Genomic DNA, 20,214 nt, shown 5'->3' with positions numbered 1-20,214 from the left:
AAGATAAATTATCTCTTCCCAGGTGACATTTTCAGGAGGACAGAGTAGGATAGTTACAAAAATAGGTGAAGGTCTTTATCATAATGTACGGCAGTTTATCTGTCACGTCAAAATATTTGCAACGCAATGATGATGTTATTTCTTAAACTGTTGTATTATTAGGAAGAAACGTATTTCGATTGAATTGATTGATATGTTTATGCTTGGCAAATGTTTCAGCTACGTAAAAGTACATCTTTCCTTAAAATGTATGGGAAATATTTTTCACTTGATTTAGCTTCTATTTTGAAGAAAAGCACTTCATTTCGTTAGAATGTACAGTGGAAAATATTTTTAGACTCATTCCTAATTATAATAATATTGGTACAGTATCATTTATTTATATTTTAATAACAAGAATATTCATTCGAATTTAATTAGCGATTTTCAAAGAAACTATTTTAACAAAAGTATTCATTTAATAATACAGAATAGGTAAATCATCATGATATAAAAATAATTATCGCATTAATTAATTTTTTTCTTTACTTTGAAACGAAAAAGCATAAGGTGGTACTGTGTCGGTCTTTTGAATAGAAGGATCACAAGACCCGATTCTAGTGAAGATCAGCACGTGATGTGAAAGACTGTTAATCAAGAGCGGCTTGAAGCATCTTTATCGTCATTTAATAATGGTTCGATTCTAAAATATTCGTCTCCAGTACAATTGTATCGTTCGCTTGAAATTAGATTGTCACAATATGAACTTCTACAGTTTTTTTTATTTATTTATTATTATTATTATTTTATTTTATTCGTTCATATTTTTCCTTGGAAGATTTCAACCACGAATATTTCTTCAAGAAATAATGCTAAAATTCCAGATTTAACATCAGTCTTACAGTGCACCAAATTTTTGTATGGGATGTTTAGCTTTTCTTATAAAAGGAGCTATTTAGGGGCGGACCTCGTAGTTTTCAACCTTTTAAGATGAGACAATACCCGAAGCGTCTTTCCATTTCCACATTTCCACGTCACATCGCCTGAAAGACATTTAGCCTCAACAGATTTACAGTGCACCACATTCACTTACACGGCAGTTCTTCGGTGGTATTGGTTTTCGAACATAAAACCTCCGATCCGAAGCTGAGATCTTTATATCAAACCATTGCGGTCCTATCTTAAAGAGAATGAAGTTAAATAAACAAACTTCAAGCAATGCACTTTCAAAATTCACTTTTTAAATATTTTGACAGTCTCCCTCAAAGTGAAGAATTTCGTTTCAGAAAAAAAAATTGATCTAATAAATAAATTAATTCCTTAAATTTAATGAGATATAGGACAAATAATAGATAACATAACATCAATTCATGCTCCCAAGCATAAAATCTTTCTGATTCTTTGTAAATCTTTTTGTTGGGTATGAATTTTTTTTTATTTAAAAATTTGCGTCTTGCATGAAAACAAATGTTAAAATTTTTATATTTACAATTCAGATAATCAATTATAATATAAAAATTTTCTATGAGACTAAGACGGGTGAGTTAAAAATTAAACTTGCTTAAAGACAGTAGAAACTACAGTAGACAAAATTAATTTAAAGACAGACGGACTTGTGGATAAATAGGCAGACAGAGGACATAACAAACTACCACCTTTTGTCCTTGTGGCTTAGAATCCTTGTGATTATGCATGAGTGTTTTTTATGGGAAGTTATAAAATATCCCATGTGGACGCGCAAGTAATCAACACGGAGTGTGAGAAAATATATCTATCTCTAAAGTCTCTTAAATATTACAATCCTCTTTATGGTACAGAAAAAGAAATGTTTTACTAGAAAATTGTAGGTAAACCACATAATTTTGACAAAATATTTTTCCCTACTATAGTCATGTACCATGTATCTACATTAGAATTTTTTTCGGCGTTAAGTACACATTTCTAGCATAGTGTTGATTTTGTTTATTATAATTATTCTTTGAAATGCCCATGGTTCTTTTTACGCTAAAAGTATTACAGTAATGGATCAAACAAATATTTCTTCCGATTAAAAAAGTAATTAAAATTCCACAATAATACCGAGATATAAAATTATTTAGAGATGCACAGCAACCACACAGAAGTTACTCTATAGGATTTAATTAATTTCAATACTTAGAGTTTGGTAGAGCCACAGTATCAGAGAGGGAAAATGAACTCTTATTCCCAGAGTGATATCTTAGCTTGCCTTTCTCTTTTTTTTCTTGTCATGTGTTCTAAATTTTGTCTGACTGCCCCTTAAGTAGAAAGCTTTAAGACTTTCTTTCACACTAACAATCCACACTTGTTCTCATTAAACAGTTGGCAATATCGCATTCTACATTTTCCTGTAAAGGAGCACAAAGAGCAGCAAATAATACAATAACGACAACCACTCAGCTATTAATTCAGAGACAGCAAAACTTACCATTACAATTTCAATTTTTTTCTCAATTTGGAAAACTGAATTGCAACTTAAAATAATTTTTTCCATCAATGAATATTGAGCATATTGCTGAAATATAAAAATCTTTGTTTTACTAACAATTCGATCTTTTACATAATGATTACTGAAAGAATCAGCTGGTGTTTTTTTTTTTTTTTTTTTTTTTTTTGGTTTCCTATGCAATGTAAGCAGATGAATCCTTATCATTTTGCTCCATAAATAAATATTTTGCTCTTTCGATTTAGAAATCATGCCATTTACTTAAAATATAATATGTTAACTTCAAACTGCTGAAAACAGATTTGAAGTTATGAAAATAACTTTTCCATCCTGAATTTATTTGGTCTTGTTGAATAACGAAACAACCTATTCATGTAATGATGATGTAAATATTGTTTTATTTTTACATCTTTTGTAGTCAGAAGTATTCATATGAATTATGAAATAAACGTTCCGCAAAAATTTATAAGGAAGGCGAAATTCAAAATTGAAGAAAGTATTACTTTTTTCTTTTCTTTTTTTCGTTTTGTGAGTTTTATATTATTTAAAAGAAAAACTATGTTTATTAATTTCAGAGGTAGACAAAATTAGAATTAAAGTAAAAGTTGGCTATCACTGTCTCAGAATATACCATTTATACTTTAACATATTTCTATCACCTGTTACCGTAACACTTTTGTTACGTTGATTTATATTTTTATTCGTTATACGGGGAGGGGGAGGGGTCACCTCGTATTTGAAGATGAGAAACTTTCGGCATGGTAGTTGGTTCTTGCCACCCTTGTGGGTACACGAAAAGGGGGGAGTCTGCCTCCTCCCATCGATCGTACGTACATCCTTTGAGAAGGGTTGCACCGTGGCCGGTGATGGCCCTTAGAACTCAGCCACAGTTCTCGCAAGTATTGCTGTTTCAGCGGTCCATTCATTCAAGTTTTCCGTGTTCCTTCCAGCGGGTCGGAGTAGCCAGTTTGTGGTTATGGTTATATTTTCATTCACTTTTCCTTGTGTTTCATTTAATAATTACCTTCCTTTACTTTGAAAGCATTAATATCAGTTACCTCAGTTTGTAACAATTTTAAAACATTTCCTGGATCAAAAAAATATTTTCGAAAATTCACATAATCGTAAATATTCTTTGATTTAAATTATCTGAATAAACTGTTATCGAAATTATAGTAACAAAATAATCTCTACCATTTAACCAAATGCCATCAGAAAAAAAAACTATTTTAGGCTGAAAATTTCATCAAACCTTACAATTTAAACTATATAGTTTAAGAGTTTCTTTATTCAAAATTGAAAAAAAAAAAATAATAAGCAAGACAGAAATGAATAACTATATACATTTTAACGAATCTCAAATACTGGTTTCTACAAAAGGAAATGATTCATTCAAAACAAGTTTTAAACGTATTTTGTTTTGTTTTTCATATTCAACTTTCTATTTGCCCAAATGATTATTCTCGTAATAGTTCAAACAATAAAAAATTCTATTTAGAAATTTCTAGATTCATCTTGTAAACAAAATCCCTTTTTTTTTTCATTTTCCTTTTCATATTGTAACAAACACAATGAAAAATTCTTTCGTTACTTCGTTTTTTCATCCAATTTCGTCCACATATAACGAAAACATCATACCTATAGAATGTTTTCACTTATATTCATTTTTCTTGATATTTTATCCATAGCATTTCATTTTGAAAGAAAGAAAAAAAAGGGGGGGGGGGAATAATTCTCAAAATTTGAATATTAAAATTTTTGTTTAAAATTATTTGGATATTATGTAAACGATATCTATTCATCACTTGTTTCGAAGACTTACTAAATGTTACTATTAACTTTTGAAGAAATGAATATAAAGTTCATTTTTTAACAAGCATCATACTGTTTATGATATGTTACCTATGTTAATGTATTAAAAAATGGCAAATGAATGAAAATCGCATGTATTCAATTTCGGAAATATCTATAATCTGTCTTAATACGAAAAAAAATTATTTATAAAGCCTTGTCATTTTTTTTTTCTTTTTTATATGAAATAAATACACTATATTTGTTGTTTAAAGTTAATTTATCGCTATATATATGAAATGCTCTGCTTCATCAACTTTTTCAATCTTTTAGGAAGCCTCATTATTATCTTTTTCCAAAACTGCTGGGGGTTACTCTTCAGATTCCTCGAAGTGCATTTGTATTTCGCTTAAAGATTTGAATCATTTATCATGGACGGGAATTTTTTTAATGACAAGAATAATTAATAATCGAATGGAGCAAGGTCTGCTCTTTACCGAGATCTGAGGCGAAGATGAGACACAGCATTATGGTCAAATAAATTTGTAGCTATTGCCTTATCAAAGCCAAGCTTCTCAACAGGCGATTAAATAATTTCCCATGTTTTCAGCATCTCCCTTATTTCGTTGAAAGGTTGTTACTTCCTCGCGTCTATTATTTATTCCTTTTTTGATCAAATCTCCCCCGCTGCTTTTTGCTGTGACATAGAATGCTGCTGCATAAGCTCGTTGTTCTGACTATGTTCTTCCACCAGCTCATCGATGCTGTCCAACTCTAGCCCCATAATCTTTGCCAGAAACAAAATCTCGTCAATTAATGTTTTACAAGCACTTGCTCAAATCTCTTTGAATCTCGTTCGATAACACTGTCTGGCCAAAACTTCTTCCATGTAAATATAAGGATTCTCTTTAAACAAGCATTCAATACAGACTGATACAAGCCAGTCCAGCGTGTGACATCACGGTATCTCCGCTCCAGTCGTTCTGCGATACATCGCAAAATGCATCGCTTTTTGCATTTTGTTTTGCCGGTTATTCGAAGTTTGACTACATATCGCAAATTTTCAGCGAGAATGACCTTGATAAGGTCCATATCCGTAGTTGCTGGGTAGCTGCTATGCTCTTCATCTCTCAAGACAAAATTTCCAGCTCTAAATCATTTGCAGACGTTCGTAGTAATCGTAGCATTACTCCCAAAAGAAGTATAAACCTCGACTATATCTCGTCTCGTCCTTTGTGTTACTGTCCCTTTAAGCAATGAAGTATAATATGCCGCAGATTCTTCCTTTGGCAATCCATATGGAACAACGTAGAAAAAGTTTTAAAACAGAATGGGTAAACAGTGAACGAAACGCCTGCATTTTATATGAACATTCAGTAAAGTCATTCCTATGTGGAGTGCGAAGGAAATTTAAGGGACACCCTTGTAATTCAATCATTTTAGAAGATAAACAGTAAAATTTCAGTTAACAAATATAAAAACTCCTGCAAGCATTTTGTGAATTTATTTTCCCGAAAACATATTTTATTATTCTGAAAAACAGCTGTACATATTTGTATGTAATGAGCTTGTTGATTTTTTTTCATGTGCATTTTGTCATTTTAAACTTATATTTTTTATTTTTATTGTTGTAGGATATGGATCCTCAAATAGATATAAAAGATATTGAGGATATAATGTGGTTAGAAGATGAAGAATTTGAAACAGCAGTGAAGCAACTGGATTTGCGGGTAAGTGTTCATTCCAATTCTTTTTTTATTTTAAGAAACCATTTTATTTTCTTCCAAGTTCATACAAGATTTATCTAGTAGGTCATAGCATTTTTCCCTCCTCCATTTGTATTAAAATGTGACAAAAAAACATTGATATTTTGGTCATCGTAGTAACCCCCAGAACCGGTCGCTTGGTATCGATGCACTTTTTGCTCCGCCCTCCCCTCGTTGCTACGCCATTGCCTCGGTCTTCAAAAGGAAATTTGAAATTTACTTAAATTTGAGGTGTTGATGAAAATAAGTATTCAATTTGTACAGAAATTCTACATTAATATTTTGTTTATATTTATACAAGTATTAGCCGGATAATCAAGGGACTGTTTAATTTAACTTTCCTTTTTCAATAATTTGTACATGGCACCGCAATTTATAGGTTAAAATATTGAAAAGGCTGTAAAAAAATATGTTTTGAAAATATTCTTAATTGTTTAAAAAAATGTAAAGCATTCTACTACATTTCTATATAAATGTAATTTCGTTTTTCATTTTTCTTGTGACTATGTTTTTTTTTTTTTTTTTTGGTTTAAAAATAATGAGAAGATAGCATTTTATAATAAGGAGTGCATAATTTTAATAAGACAAAAAATTACAATTTAAATAATCTGTGTCTTTTATTGCTAATATATACCTTTAATTAAATGCTTACCCCATGGAAGTAAGGAAAAGACCATGCTGCCATCTATTAATAAAAGTTGTTATTAAAAATCAACATTATCTTTTGCAGAAATTTTCAGCAATGATTTCCAAAATAAATTTAAATTCTAGATTCTAATTCATTTTCTTTCTTCATTATGACATGTGATTGTAATGAATGTTTGGATAGTCATACTTTATTGCTGATTACGAATTTCTAATTCATTTTCCAATCTTTTATTTGTATTCAAAGCATTTTATTAGTATATTTAAAGTATTCACTTTGAATAACAACATATTATTATTTAAGAGATTTTTTCCTTTGGAAAAAAAACTAAGTTCTATAATTCTACTTTAACATGTAGGAAGAAGATAAATTCTCTTTTTATGAATCTATTTTAAAAAATAAAATTGGGAATATGTCTATGAAAATATTTTTCAAAATTACTTTCAGTTGGAAGATTAACTGAGTTTTATAATACGTTTATTATACATTAATAACAGGTAAAATTTAACAATGATATTTTCCGTTTTAAAATACTCTAAGAGTTATATTTGTTCTAAAATTTCATTTTTTACTTCACTATGCTGTTTTAATATTTTAATACTTAAAATTCATTTCTGTAAATGTTTGAACTTATTAATATCGCCATAAAAAATTTTAAGAGAATGAGTGAATATTTTTCATGAAACAATGTAAAAAGTTCAAATTTTTAAATTTTACACTTTATAAATTATATTGATTGAAGAGTAATGATAATTTAGAAGAAAAAAACATTGTTCTTTTAGTGACGCGTTGAAAACAATAAAAACTCTTCTCTTTAATAATAGATGGCAGCACTGTTTAGTTCAAATTATACAGCAAGAAAGAAATTATATTTGAATTGAATGAAAGGTTAGTTGAGGAGACGAAAAGGTTTAGATTCATGACAATGCATAGTGGTTCTCCCTGAGATTACTGGTTATCTGTGCAAATTACTTAATTGGTTGTATAATTGATTCATTGTTAAATAAAATAATCAAATTACCACATTTCTGAACCAAAAGAGAAATGCTTTCTCAAAAATTTATCGATGAAATTAAAACTTTTAATTAAACATTTTTTTAATAAAATGTCAAAATCAAATTTTAAAATTATTTCCTCTTCATTAATCTAAATTTCCATAATTTTTGAGATAAATAAAAAATCGGACAGTGTAAGTGTAATCTTTTGGTTGATTTGATTTTAAACTTTATTTTCCAAAATAACGTTAAATCATAATAAAATGCTATTCAGTTCTGTAATATTAAAAAGAAATCACCAAATAAGGAAAATTTTTAATGTGTATGTTTTAAAAATGGTATTATTTTCTGCATTCGTGGATCTAAACTGTATTTAACTTTACTAAAACGGCAGCAAAGTTTTTTCCTTCGACTTTATTTAAAAATATGCAAGAAAATAAAACGCGTAATAATAATTCAAATCAATCTTACAAAATCTAAAAGCACAAATTGAAAAAATAGCCATTTTTATACTCTTCCATTAATTATTTTCTACCAAGGAGAACATCAATGTCATTTATGTTGTCTGAGCAATGGATCCTGTACCTTCCTTCCTATAAGATGGCGAGTGTGGCTTAAGAATTAGGTGATATCAGAGGAATGTATTTTAACAGGAATGAGACGCGAATCATAGTTTGCCACAGCTGGTTGCGTTTCTCTTCAAATCAATGCGCGAGTGAAGACAAATCAATAATGAGAAGGGGGGGGAGATATGCTGTATTCATCACAATCATATATGTTACAATCCTATTATTTCTCATGTGCTCACTCTCCTTTTTTATATTCTTCTCCCTTTTGACGAATACACTCATCTTCTGAGATCGGAAATCAGCTGCCATTTCTTCAGAGCCACGTAATACTAGTATGATTGATTCCTTGTTAATTTTGTTCGCTCACTACAAATGAGAGTCTCATGAAAATAACAGCATAAAATCATGTCTCAATAGTTGTTATGAGAGGAAAATATTTCATCTCTGTACAGAATATATAGAGAATATGAGATAGAGAATACATATAGAGAATATGATATAGAGAATACATATAGAGAATATTTCTATATGAGTGAATAAAAATCTGATACATAGAAATGCAACTTATAAAAGAATGCAGTTTCATAAAGAACATTTAAAATATCTATTTTGAATGATCACGAAAATGCCTTACAAATTTTATTGAATCGAGCAATTTATTTTCACATAAAAGGATTCCAAATATACCGCTGGTGTGTTGTGGAAGTTTGGTGAGGGGGTGCCAGGTCAGATATCGTCCTCGTCATCTAACCGTGATTCAAAATTACGAGGTCCGTTCCAAAATAGCCTTAGTGTTACTTTAAAACAGAACGTTAATCTAAGTAAATTAAACTAAATTAAAATTAAATTAAAATCCAAATGTGATTTTAAACCCTACATATTTCAGAATGATATACATTCCAAAAGTGAGAAGATTTTACCTTTGCATTTTACTAGAAGTCTAAACAATCTACCTCAGTGAGAATATTATAGTGAAACTCCCTACAGATACCCTTCTTTACAAGTAAAATTCGTTGCTATGCATGGTTTTAAATTTCAGAAAGAAAATACTATTAGATATACTATTTTGTAAAGAAATTATAACTAGCCACAATTCATTATTTCTGAACAGAATAAATTTTAAGACTTAGAAAAATAATTCATTCATTGTTCTAGAAGAGAAAAACACGGTTATTGTTTGCATGAATATTTGATGCTTTTTTCAAAATAATTTTTTCAACTGTCTTTTAATTGGACTAGTAAATATCTAATCAGTTCATCGTTTGAGGAACAGACCATAATATATTTATTTATACGTAGTGTTTATATGGCAGAGTCTTGCTTATTAATTATCTTCTGTCGTCTTGTCTCTGCCGCTTATATTCTCTTGTCGATTTCTCTGTGGCCATAAACCTGGAATTGCAGACCATCTTTAGCCGTCTAAGAATCGTAATTATTCCGCCTCTACTGAATATTAAATTGAAAATTGTGCGTATAAAACTGATTGTGGTTGCGATACAAGAAACGTCTTGAAGGTCACAATCTCCGATTGTGTGCTTTTTTTTTATGTGTATGAGAGATAACCATTTTCTACAGTCTTGCAAAATTTAACGGCTTCTCAACGTCAACGCAATCCATTTCAGGCTTTAAAATTTCTCTTTCGCTTTCCAAAAACTCATTAAAAAAGAAAACTGTGTTTGTGCAAAAAAGAAATATTATATATGGTGTCCACTCCAGTCATGTTCCAAAAACTAATTTCTAAAATATTAAAGCTAAGCATATACTTCCAGTTAGAAAAATGATCTTAATGACGTAAATAATTATATTTCATGTCGTTTGAGTCAATAAAAATACTTGAAATACTAAATACTAAAAATACAAAAAAGAGGCCTAAAGACGCTATTAAAAGACGCAGCTTTCTTCCCACAGAGAATATACAGTGAAATCATGTTTTTCAAATATCTTTCGGAAAAGAACAGCTGTTGAGAGGAAGACACCATTGATTTGATATAAACTTCATACAACTTTCTTATAACCATTGTGAGATTAATTTCAGGTGATAAAAAAATTGACGAAATCGCTTAATTTCTTTTCTGTCTTTTATTGGTTGGTGGAATAGCTATTTAAATAAATAGATTATTTTATTTTAAATATATAGAAGATGAGGGAACAGGTGGTCGCCAAAAGCAGCGAATAAATGTGTTAATTTGTAAATGCTTCCTGGTTGAATATAGTTATCTTTTGATCATCTGTCTCTAATATTAACAAAAGCTGTATATACAGTGGTGGCCAAAAGTGTGGACATTTTTTGAAAGTTTCATGTTTTTCAACTTTGCGTGCTTGTAGAATATATTAATTTTCACTTAAATACAAATGTTTATATATCAAATTGAAGGTAATTTAATGCAGAATTTAATAACAAAAACAGTATTACAATATCTGTATTACAAAAAAAGTTACGCTCACTTTAGTAGAACAAACAAACACAAATCGTTTTGAATAATGACGTGTTTTGTAATAAAAGAGTACTAGCCAATCACAAACACTGTTCTGAGGACCCATCAAATGTCTGTAACTATAGTTTAGGTTATTTGGATGGTAAAAGAGTTACTGTTGTGGAAATATTTTGCGGAATGATGCATGCTAGTCTAATTAAATAGAGTATTGCTGTTTTTGAATATTTTAAGTCTTTTTTTTTTAATTAAACTAATTTTAAACAATGTCACCAACAAGAAGAACTGATTGGACATCTACAAAAAGTTGTACTGTTTTTTGAGTTTAATAGCATTGTGTTTAGCAGTGTAGACAAAAAAAATAAAAATTTTAATTTGTTTTCCATAATTAAGTAAAAAAATATCCTCAAATGTAGTGTTTGAGAAGTCGCAACGGATTTATGTATTTATTAGTTGTTATTTTCTAATAATAAGATTTATTTTATTAATTGACACTCTTTGGAATTTTAGATACGATATAAAAGGTTCTCTTTAAAAGAAAAAGATTCTAATAAATATGAATATCTTTGCTGAATTATGTGCTATTTGTTATTGAAAATTATCTTTCAAATTGTTTTGCTGTAAAACTCACTTTTTTTAACAACATTTCAATTGATTTATAAATGTTATACTCTTCTTAATAATGAGTCTTTAATGTTATAACTTATTACTAAACAATTTATTAGGCTGAGAAATTAAAATTTGTTATCCAAAGAAACTCTTTAAAAATTAAAAATCTTAGGATTGTTTCTGAATTGTTTATTTTGTTTTATTCACAGGCTTTCAGTCTCATACTTTCAAATTTTAGCTTTTTCAAACGATCCTTTATTGACTAAAAAATTACAATAGTATGCAGAACTCACTGTGCAAACCAAATCAGAGTAATAAAGTATGACTTGATTTTTCTCTCTCACCTCTCGAAAGTATTTTAATTTCATGATAGATTACTATATGTCAAGATCTCACGGCAAAATTTTAATAAATTTTAATCTTTTTAATAGCATTCGTTCATCGATCCGGTATTTAAAAACGTCAAAAATGAATCCTTAGGATCATTACGGTGCTTTGAAAGGAACTTTTATGAAATTGAATGCAATGGAGAAAACAGTTTTATCATACTGGATGGAATCTGAAATGTATTGATTTCCGAACGATTTCGAGTTTTGAAAAAAATGAGATGTTTTCACTCTCTTTTCATAAAACTCTACCATTCTAACGATTTTTTATAATTTATAATGAAAAAGCATCTGCATTGAGGTAATCATTTATTTCATTGAAGATCAATTTCAAACTGTTCCGTATTACTTTAAGTTTGATTTCAACCTCAACGTTTCAAAAAAAAAAAAAAAAAAAAAAAAAACTGTAACTTCTCTATATTTCTTTCACACTTTTCATTCCGTTCCATTAACTGCTCACAGAAAGGCCCTCATCCTAACTTCCGGTGCCCGCCAAACCCTCCCCTTTATTCTGACATTCGCTGCAGAGCAGGTGGTTTTCAGACTAAATAGACAGCCATCTGGATAGTAGAATCAACTTTCACTTTTATGCATTTCTGGAGACATTTACGTTGAAGAAAATTACTGTTTCGACAGGGAGATGTCAGCTATATCATATCTAAAGAAAAGTATTAAATAAAGTATATTGTTCTTGTAGTATAAATTTGTCTATTAACGAAAACATGAATTTTCCAGACTCTTTTTCGTATGAATTTCAGTTAAATAGCTGAAATGTATGTTAAGTGGTATTAATGATCAACGAAAGTATAATAACATTTCGGCAACCAAGTGTTATTTTTTTAAAAATCACTACAGCTAAAGATAGTGATTTTTAAAGAAGGTCTTACAACTTAAAAATTTTTTAATGTAATGAAGGTTATAGTTAGAAAAGTATCCAGTATCATAACGTTTTGGAAATTAATGCAACTGCTAATTCTCTTCACAATTATTATACAGGATTTAGATTCGTAATCAAATGTTTTATAAAATTTTATTTTATCCGTCTAACTATTTTTTATAGTTAAAACTGAAGAATTTGCATTTGCATTGAGGTAATGATTTTTTTCATTGAAGATCTAATTCAAACTGATATTCACACAGAATGGTCCAGAAAGCTTCATATTATTCATGTTAACAAATAGTGCAAATGTTGAAATACAGGTGTGTAGAAAACCTGCTGTTACATCATTCAGAATACAGACGATAAATTTCCTATATACAGATTATTCTTATATGCATATAGCGAATTTATACATGTATTCGCTATAAACATATAAGATGCATGTTATCAACTAAACTCTGTTATAATGAATTTAACTGATGATATTCAATGAAAGTGCTTTTTTTCCGATGTGATTTTTTGAAGCGTTTGCAAGCTGTAGCAAAACATTCTCTCACTATTGTTAAACTCATTCGGATTTAAGCTGTTAAATAGGTACGAAAATAATTGTATTGTTCAGAAATATTTCTGAGTATATTTGCTTACTTATCATTCTCTCTTGTTCGTAATACATGATGAAATATATTTTTAGCTTCCAGAAACGATAATTCTGAGTTATGCGTTTTAAAAGAAAGAACTTTTCTTGGTGGAACACTTGAATTATGCCGGCGTCTTGGCTTAGAAGTAGCGTGTCTTCCTCATGATCTGGGTGTCCCGAATTCGAGTCCTGGTTCGGGTATGGTTGTTCTTCAACCTGTGCTCTATCTGTGAGAAGTATGAAAGAGCCCCTCTGTAAAAAGGAGTTGTGTAAGCAAGTGTGTGAGTGTCATCTTCATATGAACTAAAGTCAAACTTCTGCCATTGGGTGCTCAGGGGTCTTTACCCTCAGAAGCTAATGCATCCCTCTTTCTCTGATCTCCTAGACTGGGTTTCAATTGGTGTTCAATTCAAGGGGGATAAGCAACAACACTTGAATTATGATTTTTTGCTAAATGCTTTATAAGTGATATTTTTTTAACTTATACTAAAATTGAAAGAAAAAAAATACTTAGGAAAAAATTTAATTATTGCATAAAGCGGAAATTTTTAGCAAATTTCAACATAGATTTTCTCAGGTGACTGTTGGTGTTTCGTGTTCTGTTCTCTCGATTAGGTATAATTATTTATAACGTCAAATCGACGTTATCGTTTATCGAGTACACGATTTGCTTTAAACAACTCAACTCAACTCAACGATTTCTGGGAAAAACGCAAACTGTAATTTAAAGAAATGGATTCGAGATCCTTTTGTAAATCTTAGTTTCATCACAATTCTTTTCTTAAAACTGTGAGCGTTATTTAATCACACAGGCAAATTTATCAAGGTTCCATATCAATTTTACGGATGAAAAGAATCTTATGTCCCATTATTTTGGTAATTAGAGAAGATTTATTTACAGTACTCTATTAAATGCTAATGCAACATAAGAAATGGAATCTATGCCAGAACTCGTATGTTTTGATGTAGAAAATAAGTGATAATAAGCAAATGAATGTTTTAAATTGATTTTTATTCTTAATCATTTGATATATTGAAATTTGAAATGGAAAATTTCAAAAAAACAAAAAAGTGCTTCGTTTTTCGTTTATACAATGCTATTAATGATGATATTTCAAATGCTGATGACAACTTGACAGAAGGTTTGATTTATTGTCGAACTTGGAATTACTTGGAGAAGAATATAATGAATTCTGTGCTTTAAATGAACAAATTCTTAATTTAATGTTACTTGAAACTGAAATAAATGCTGAAGATTTGGATGCTGAAATTAATGCAGTGGATGAATATAGCCGAAAATTCAAGCAACTGGATCTGATTTTCTAGTTCGGTGCAATTAACTACCAAAAGAAAATTCAAGTTACCTTGGTTGGAGCTGAAGAAATTTGGCAGGAAAAATTAAGGACTGGCTACCGTTTTGGGGACAGTTTAAAAAAAATTGATGATGATGACCGGACATTGATGAAATCGACAAATTCCATTATTTGGTGCAAGCAGCTATTCCGAATTCCAGAGCCCTTGAAAGTTTTCCACCATCCAACGGAAACTATAGCAAAGCAATCGACTATTTGAAATCCCGGTTTGGCAAAAATTATCTATTTTTTAATATTATGTTCAAGAATTGTTAAAACTAACTTTGGCACTTAACCTTAAAAAAAAACAGTGAAGTTTTCAACTATTTATGACCACATTAAAACTTCAGATTATTAGAGGCTCTTGGTGTTACTACAGCAAAATACGTTGCCATGTTATTTCCACTCGTCGAATCATGTTTGAGTGAAGAAATTTTACGAGCCTAACAGAGAAATGATAGACGCTTGATGGCTGATAAGAAAGTTGAAGAAGAATAATCATGATTCGAGAGTTTAATGAGATTCCTGAAGAACGAAGTAGAAAATGAAGACAGAATAGCAATTTCTATGCAAGTCTTCTCTTTAAAAGGAAATACGATGCAAGCAAAATTTAAAGGAGCCAATAGCCTCAGGATTGTTTACAGGAAATGGAAACTGTTCTTCTTTCAAGTGTGTCTTCTGTTATGAAAAAAACCATTGGACCCTGTCAATAATCAAAGTCAAAAGGAACTCGAGAAGGCAACTGAAGAATTATTTTTAAATTCTGTTAAGCAAGACGAAGATGGAAGATATATTGTTTCGTTACCTTCGTTCGAAGATCATCGTGCACTGCCTTCAAACAAAACGTTGGCAGAAAGAAAGGCTAAAAAGTTCAGTTCATAGGAGGTCCTGGTACGCTCCATGATTATGAAAATGTTTTTGAGGACTTGAAGAAAGAAGGTATAGATGAAGAAATCAGTATTGAAGACAGGCAACGTTGACTACCACTATCTTCCGCATCGACCCGTCCTAAAAAACAACTCTACGACAAAGATCAGACCGATTTCCGACGGATTTGCCAAACCCAAAGGATATCCATCATTAAATGACTGCCTAGTTAAAGGTACAAAGCTTGTGGAACTTACCCCATCCATTTTGAATCGGATTCGAATGGGGAAGTGTGGTGACATCTTTGTTATTCATAAAGCTTTTCTTCAAATTCGATTGAATGACAATGATAAAGATTACCTACGCTTTCTTTGGTTGCAAAAAAGGGGCCCGGGTTGAAGTGAATAGTAGTGTGTCGCCCGAATTTGTCGCCAATATGGCAACCCAACGGAACGCTCTTCTAGCAACCCTTATGCTGTTTTGTTTACTACTTTTTACAATGGTTGAGTTGTACATAAACTACAACTATTTTATGAAAAATGTTAAATTAAAAATATCGATTCAAGATTTTAATTTTGTTCTTTATTATAATTAAAAGTGTTTTTGCAACTAATAATACACTGCAATTTTATTTTTAATGTGAACACGAACAGAAAATATTTATTCTTTTGCAATTTTTAACTGTCAGTATGCACTTTAAAAAAATTGTCTGTATTCTTACTTTAAAAGTCAGCTGCAATGGAACTCTTCTACTTCTCGTAATTCTTTTGGTGTTCTAACGGTTGGTTCCCTTGATAATTTGTTATTTCGGCAATTGTGCAAGAATGGATGTCGGGTAAATGGGATGGCAGAAAGTATTTCGATCCTGCAGAATAGATGAAGGGTGAGTGGAATTTCTTTTTTTAACGAGTTTATGAAGTTAGGGAAGGATGATTAATTGAAATTTTCTGTGGAGACTGGTTTGATTACTTCTAAGTGTGTATGTCCGGTGTGTGGTGAGAATATGAAACTGATTGATTTGGATCAGAGAATCGATGGAAGCATCTAGTGTTGCAGAAAATTACTTTTCTGTTGATTATATACTGTTCCTGTTATCCACACCTTTCTTATGTATAATGTGCTAGCGAAGCTACTAGGTTCCCTCTCCCGCTGCTAGCGAAGCAGTAGGATGTTTTTTTTTTTTTTTTTTTTTTTAAAGTTAAAACATTTTGCCCGGTGCCTTCTACAGATGCCGAAGGTATCGCATGCTTTAACTTTTGCTCTGCCCCCGACAGACCGGTGCAGTCGGTCTGAAAAAAAAACAATACTTATAAGTAAAAAAAATTTATTATATTGCGGGAAGTGGTAACCGTTACTGTTCCACAGAAGTATTTGTTTGCTTTGTCCGCCATCTTTATTGGCGACTTGGCATCCTTGGCGCAGCAAGGGGCGCACTGAACTTTACCGGGATCCGAACCTTATCCAAGTCTAAGTATTTTCGTGCGGTGTTTGGAGTTAAATCTAATCCATTCCTATTTGGTGCAACTTTGGGTTATCACTTAGCAAGAGTGTCTAATTGTCACAAATTAACTGCTCAACGCTTAAAGAAATCGTTGATAACTGTGTAACTAGTGTTGCTAAGATGGATTAATTAAAGATGTTTATCAATGAATCAAAAGAAATTACAGTTCTCGGAAAGTTTGATTTACTTGGCTGGCAATATAACTCTTTTGGTGCCTTAAAGGAGAACTATGAAGAGTCTCAAAAGAATTCTTCTAGCTTACTAGAAGCCCGTGTCCTTGTTTGGAATATCAAGAACGACACATTAAAAATTGACATACGAAATGAAGTGGAATGTGTAGTCTCAAAAGTAACAAAGACATATTCTTTTTAAATGTTTCAAAATATTTGATCCTATTGGTATCACTGATCCCATAACTTTGATTTACAAGAATTTTGGAAAATTAAAGCTAATTGGAATGAAGATTTTGTTCAGAAATTTAATAAATGGGACAAACAGATGCATGAAATAGACAAATAAAAAAATATCAAGATGGATTCAGAGACATAAGAATTCAAAACTTAGTTTGCATGTCTTTTGCGATACTAGTAAACAAGCCTATGCCACTTGCATTTTCCTAAGGTCCGAAAAACATAAAAGAATCTTATAATTAGTTGCAGCAAGATCTAGAGTAGCCCCCATTATAAAGATTTCTATTTCAGTATTGGAGTTTCTAGGCTCTTTATTGGTCTAAGACGAACAAAACCATATGTGAAGATTTCGAAGACCTTGATAAAATGCCTGATTATTATTGGTCGGATTCCATGAATTGTTTGTATTGGATAAGAAAGGATGAGCTATGGCAACGTTTGTGATGAATAGAGTGAAGGGAATAAGAGTTAACATCGAACCAGATCAATGGAATCGTGTACTTGGGAATTTAAGCCTCGCGGATCTACCTTCTAGAGGTTGTCCAGTCAAAACTTTGATTGCTCGAAGATGGTGGGAAGGTTCTACCTGGTTAAAAGACCAAGAAAAAATATGGCCTGCATCTAATTTATCACCAGATGAAAACTTTGTTTACTCAGAAAAGAAAAAGTTATCAAATTTTTAAATGTGTTAAAGAATATTCACAAATTCTTAGCTACGTTTTCGTCATTTGAGAAGCTGGTAAGTGTTGTTGAATGGGTAATCAGGTTTTATAAAAAAAATTTGTAAAACTGTGGAAACTTGCCGTTTAACCGGTATGCTATTACCAAACGAAATTAAAGAGGCAGAAATAAAAATTATGTACAAATATCTTCGTTTGCTTCAATTAACAAAGGAAAATTAAAAACCTTTTAATATGCTGTAGATAAAAATGGATTCCTGAGAATAAAGACCAGACTGACATTGCAAGAAAATACTGAAGGTTTCACATTTCCAATAATCCCTCCTTCCTTCAGATCATCCTGTGATCACAAGCCTGGTTAGTTATAATAACAAGGAACTTCTGCATTATGGTATTCAAACTTTGATTGCAAGCCTTCGAAAAAAATATTGGATATTAAGAGGCAAAAGAACTGCTCGAAAAGCTTTTTGTTAGCACTCGGGTGATTTATAGCTCGTCGGGGTAAACCAAAAGTCATCTACTCGGATAACTACAAAGAAATTTGTAAAGGGTTGACTGGGATAAAGTAGTTGCTGACGGATCTGTAAAAAGAATAATTTGGAAATGTATGCCTTCATTTTCCCGGTGGGTGGTAGGAGTGTCTCGTCGCTTTTGTTAAAGATTTACTCAAGAGAATTTTATGTAAAGTATATTTGAAATATAAAAAATTAAATTCTTTACTGTGGGAATGTGAAAGTGCCGTCATTCTAGACTTATCACATATGTGTCTGATGATAATGATTTTGAATCTTTAATACCTTCCATGTATTAAAGATTCAAAATCATTATCATCAGACACATATGTGATAAGTCTAGAGTGACGGCACTTCACATTTCTACAGTAAAGAATTTAATTTTTTATATTTCAAATATACTTTATGCAAATGTTTATGCAAGAAATGAAAGAATGCGGTGTGCCTGATCCTGTCTATTTGGAATCTGTCAGTCAGCAAAAATGATATCTATATAGAATGAGATTCCGCAAAGACCTTCGTATATGATTCAAGTTGAAATACTTGGATCGTTTAAGACAAAATGCTAAGAAATATAGAGAAATAAGAAATTAAAATTGGAGAAATTATGCTAGTAGATCATTTAAATTTAAAATGACTATTCTGGTCTTTAGGAAAAGTCATTGAAATTTTTCCCGGTAAGGATGGCGTTATTCGTCTTCTTAAACTGAAATTTTGCTTGGTGTGCAACGTTTGTATTCTCTTGAAATAAATGCAATTTCTGGAGAGCCGCTTCGGCGGTGAGTTTAAAGGCTGCAAGAAAAAATGTTCATTCAGCTGGAAAAGGCAAGAAACTCCTTATTTTGTAGATCTTAGAGAATTAAAACAAAAAGATGATTAGCTTGCATTTAAAAAAAGATGTGGACGTGAAATCAAGACCGTCAAGTAATTAGATCATTAATTACAGACTTTAATTTTGTGTTTTAAAACTCAAACGCGATTTTATTTAAACAACTCAACGATTTCTGAAAGAAAAAAAAAACCACAAAATATAATTTAAGGAAATGGATTCGAACTCTTCTTGCAATTCTTAGTTTCATTATTTTTTTTTCTTACAACTGTGAGCGTTGTTTTGTTACACAAGCAAATTGCCTAGTTTTATATAAACTTTACGGATTAAAAGAATCTGATGTTGTAACCTTTTGGTAATGAGAGAAGATTTATTTACAGTATTTTGTCTATACTAAATGCTGATGCAACAATCATAAAGAGTCAATGTAGTTGTTATGGATTTTTTTTATAAATGAATTTGAATTTAATTCTGTTTAAAGATTCATTCCATTTGTTTTCATAAAGTGTTTAAAGTTTTTAAGAATTAAAGTATACATTTTTGAAATACTTTCAGAGTATATTGTGCCTGATGGAAGCTTTGCAAACATCTATGTGTGAAGAACAACTGCAGTTTGAACAACTGACTAGGCAGTTACAGAAATACCCGGATCGCAATTCCTACAATCATAGAAAGATATCAACAGCCCTATGTACAACCCAGAGCCTTTTGACAAATCTGTGTACCAAACACATGATTTGTTCCGGGCAGGTTAGTGTAATTTCTTTAAATTTTATACAAATAAATTAGTAATTGTTTAGTAATTACTTCATTTGTTTAGTAATCAGAACTTTAATTTAACATCTATCCTTCTACACTATATGTAAAATACAAAAAGTCCATTTTTTTAACAGCAAGATTTTTGAATTA

At 30.8% G+C, this 20,214-nt stretch overlaps 1 protein-coding gene across 4 annotated transcripts in view; it reads left to right on the top strand.

Moving 5' to 3' along the window:
- The window catches only part of LOC129960605 (uncharacterized), a 238,245-nt gene that overhangs the window by 86,480 nt on the left and 131,551 nt on the right, over nucleotides 1–20,214 (top strand). For 2 of the 4 annotated variants that reach the window (XM_056074115.1, XM_056074116.1), the window contains 2 exons: nucleotides 5,869–5,964; nucleotides 19,861–20,055. In XM_056074115.1, coding sequence (XP_055930090.1) covers nucleotides 5,869–5,964; nucleotides 19,861–20,055 — 291 coding nt within the window. Of the gene's footprint in view, nucleotides 1–5,868; nucleotides 5,965–16,184; nucleotides 16,257–17,910; nucleotides 18,024–19,860; nucleotides 20,056–20,214 lie in introns of those variants that run through there. The other 2 variants (XM_056074117.1, XM_056074118.1) reach the window with 2 other exon arrangements.

Source organism: Argiope bruennichi, chromosome X2 (assembly GCF_947563725.1).
Source record: "Argiope bruennichi chromosome X2, qqArgBrue1.1, whole genome shotgun sequence".
Taxonomy (NCBI): Eukaryota; Metazoa; Arthropoda; class Arachnida; order Araneae; family Araneidae; genus Argiope; species Argiope bruennichi.
Note: the sequence above shows the minus strand (reverse complement) of the source record. Positions and strands in the feature narration are given on the sequence as shown.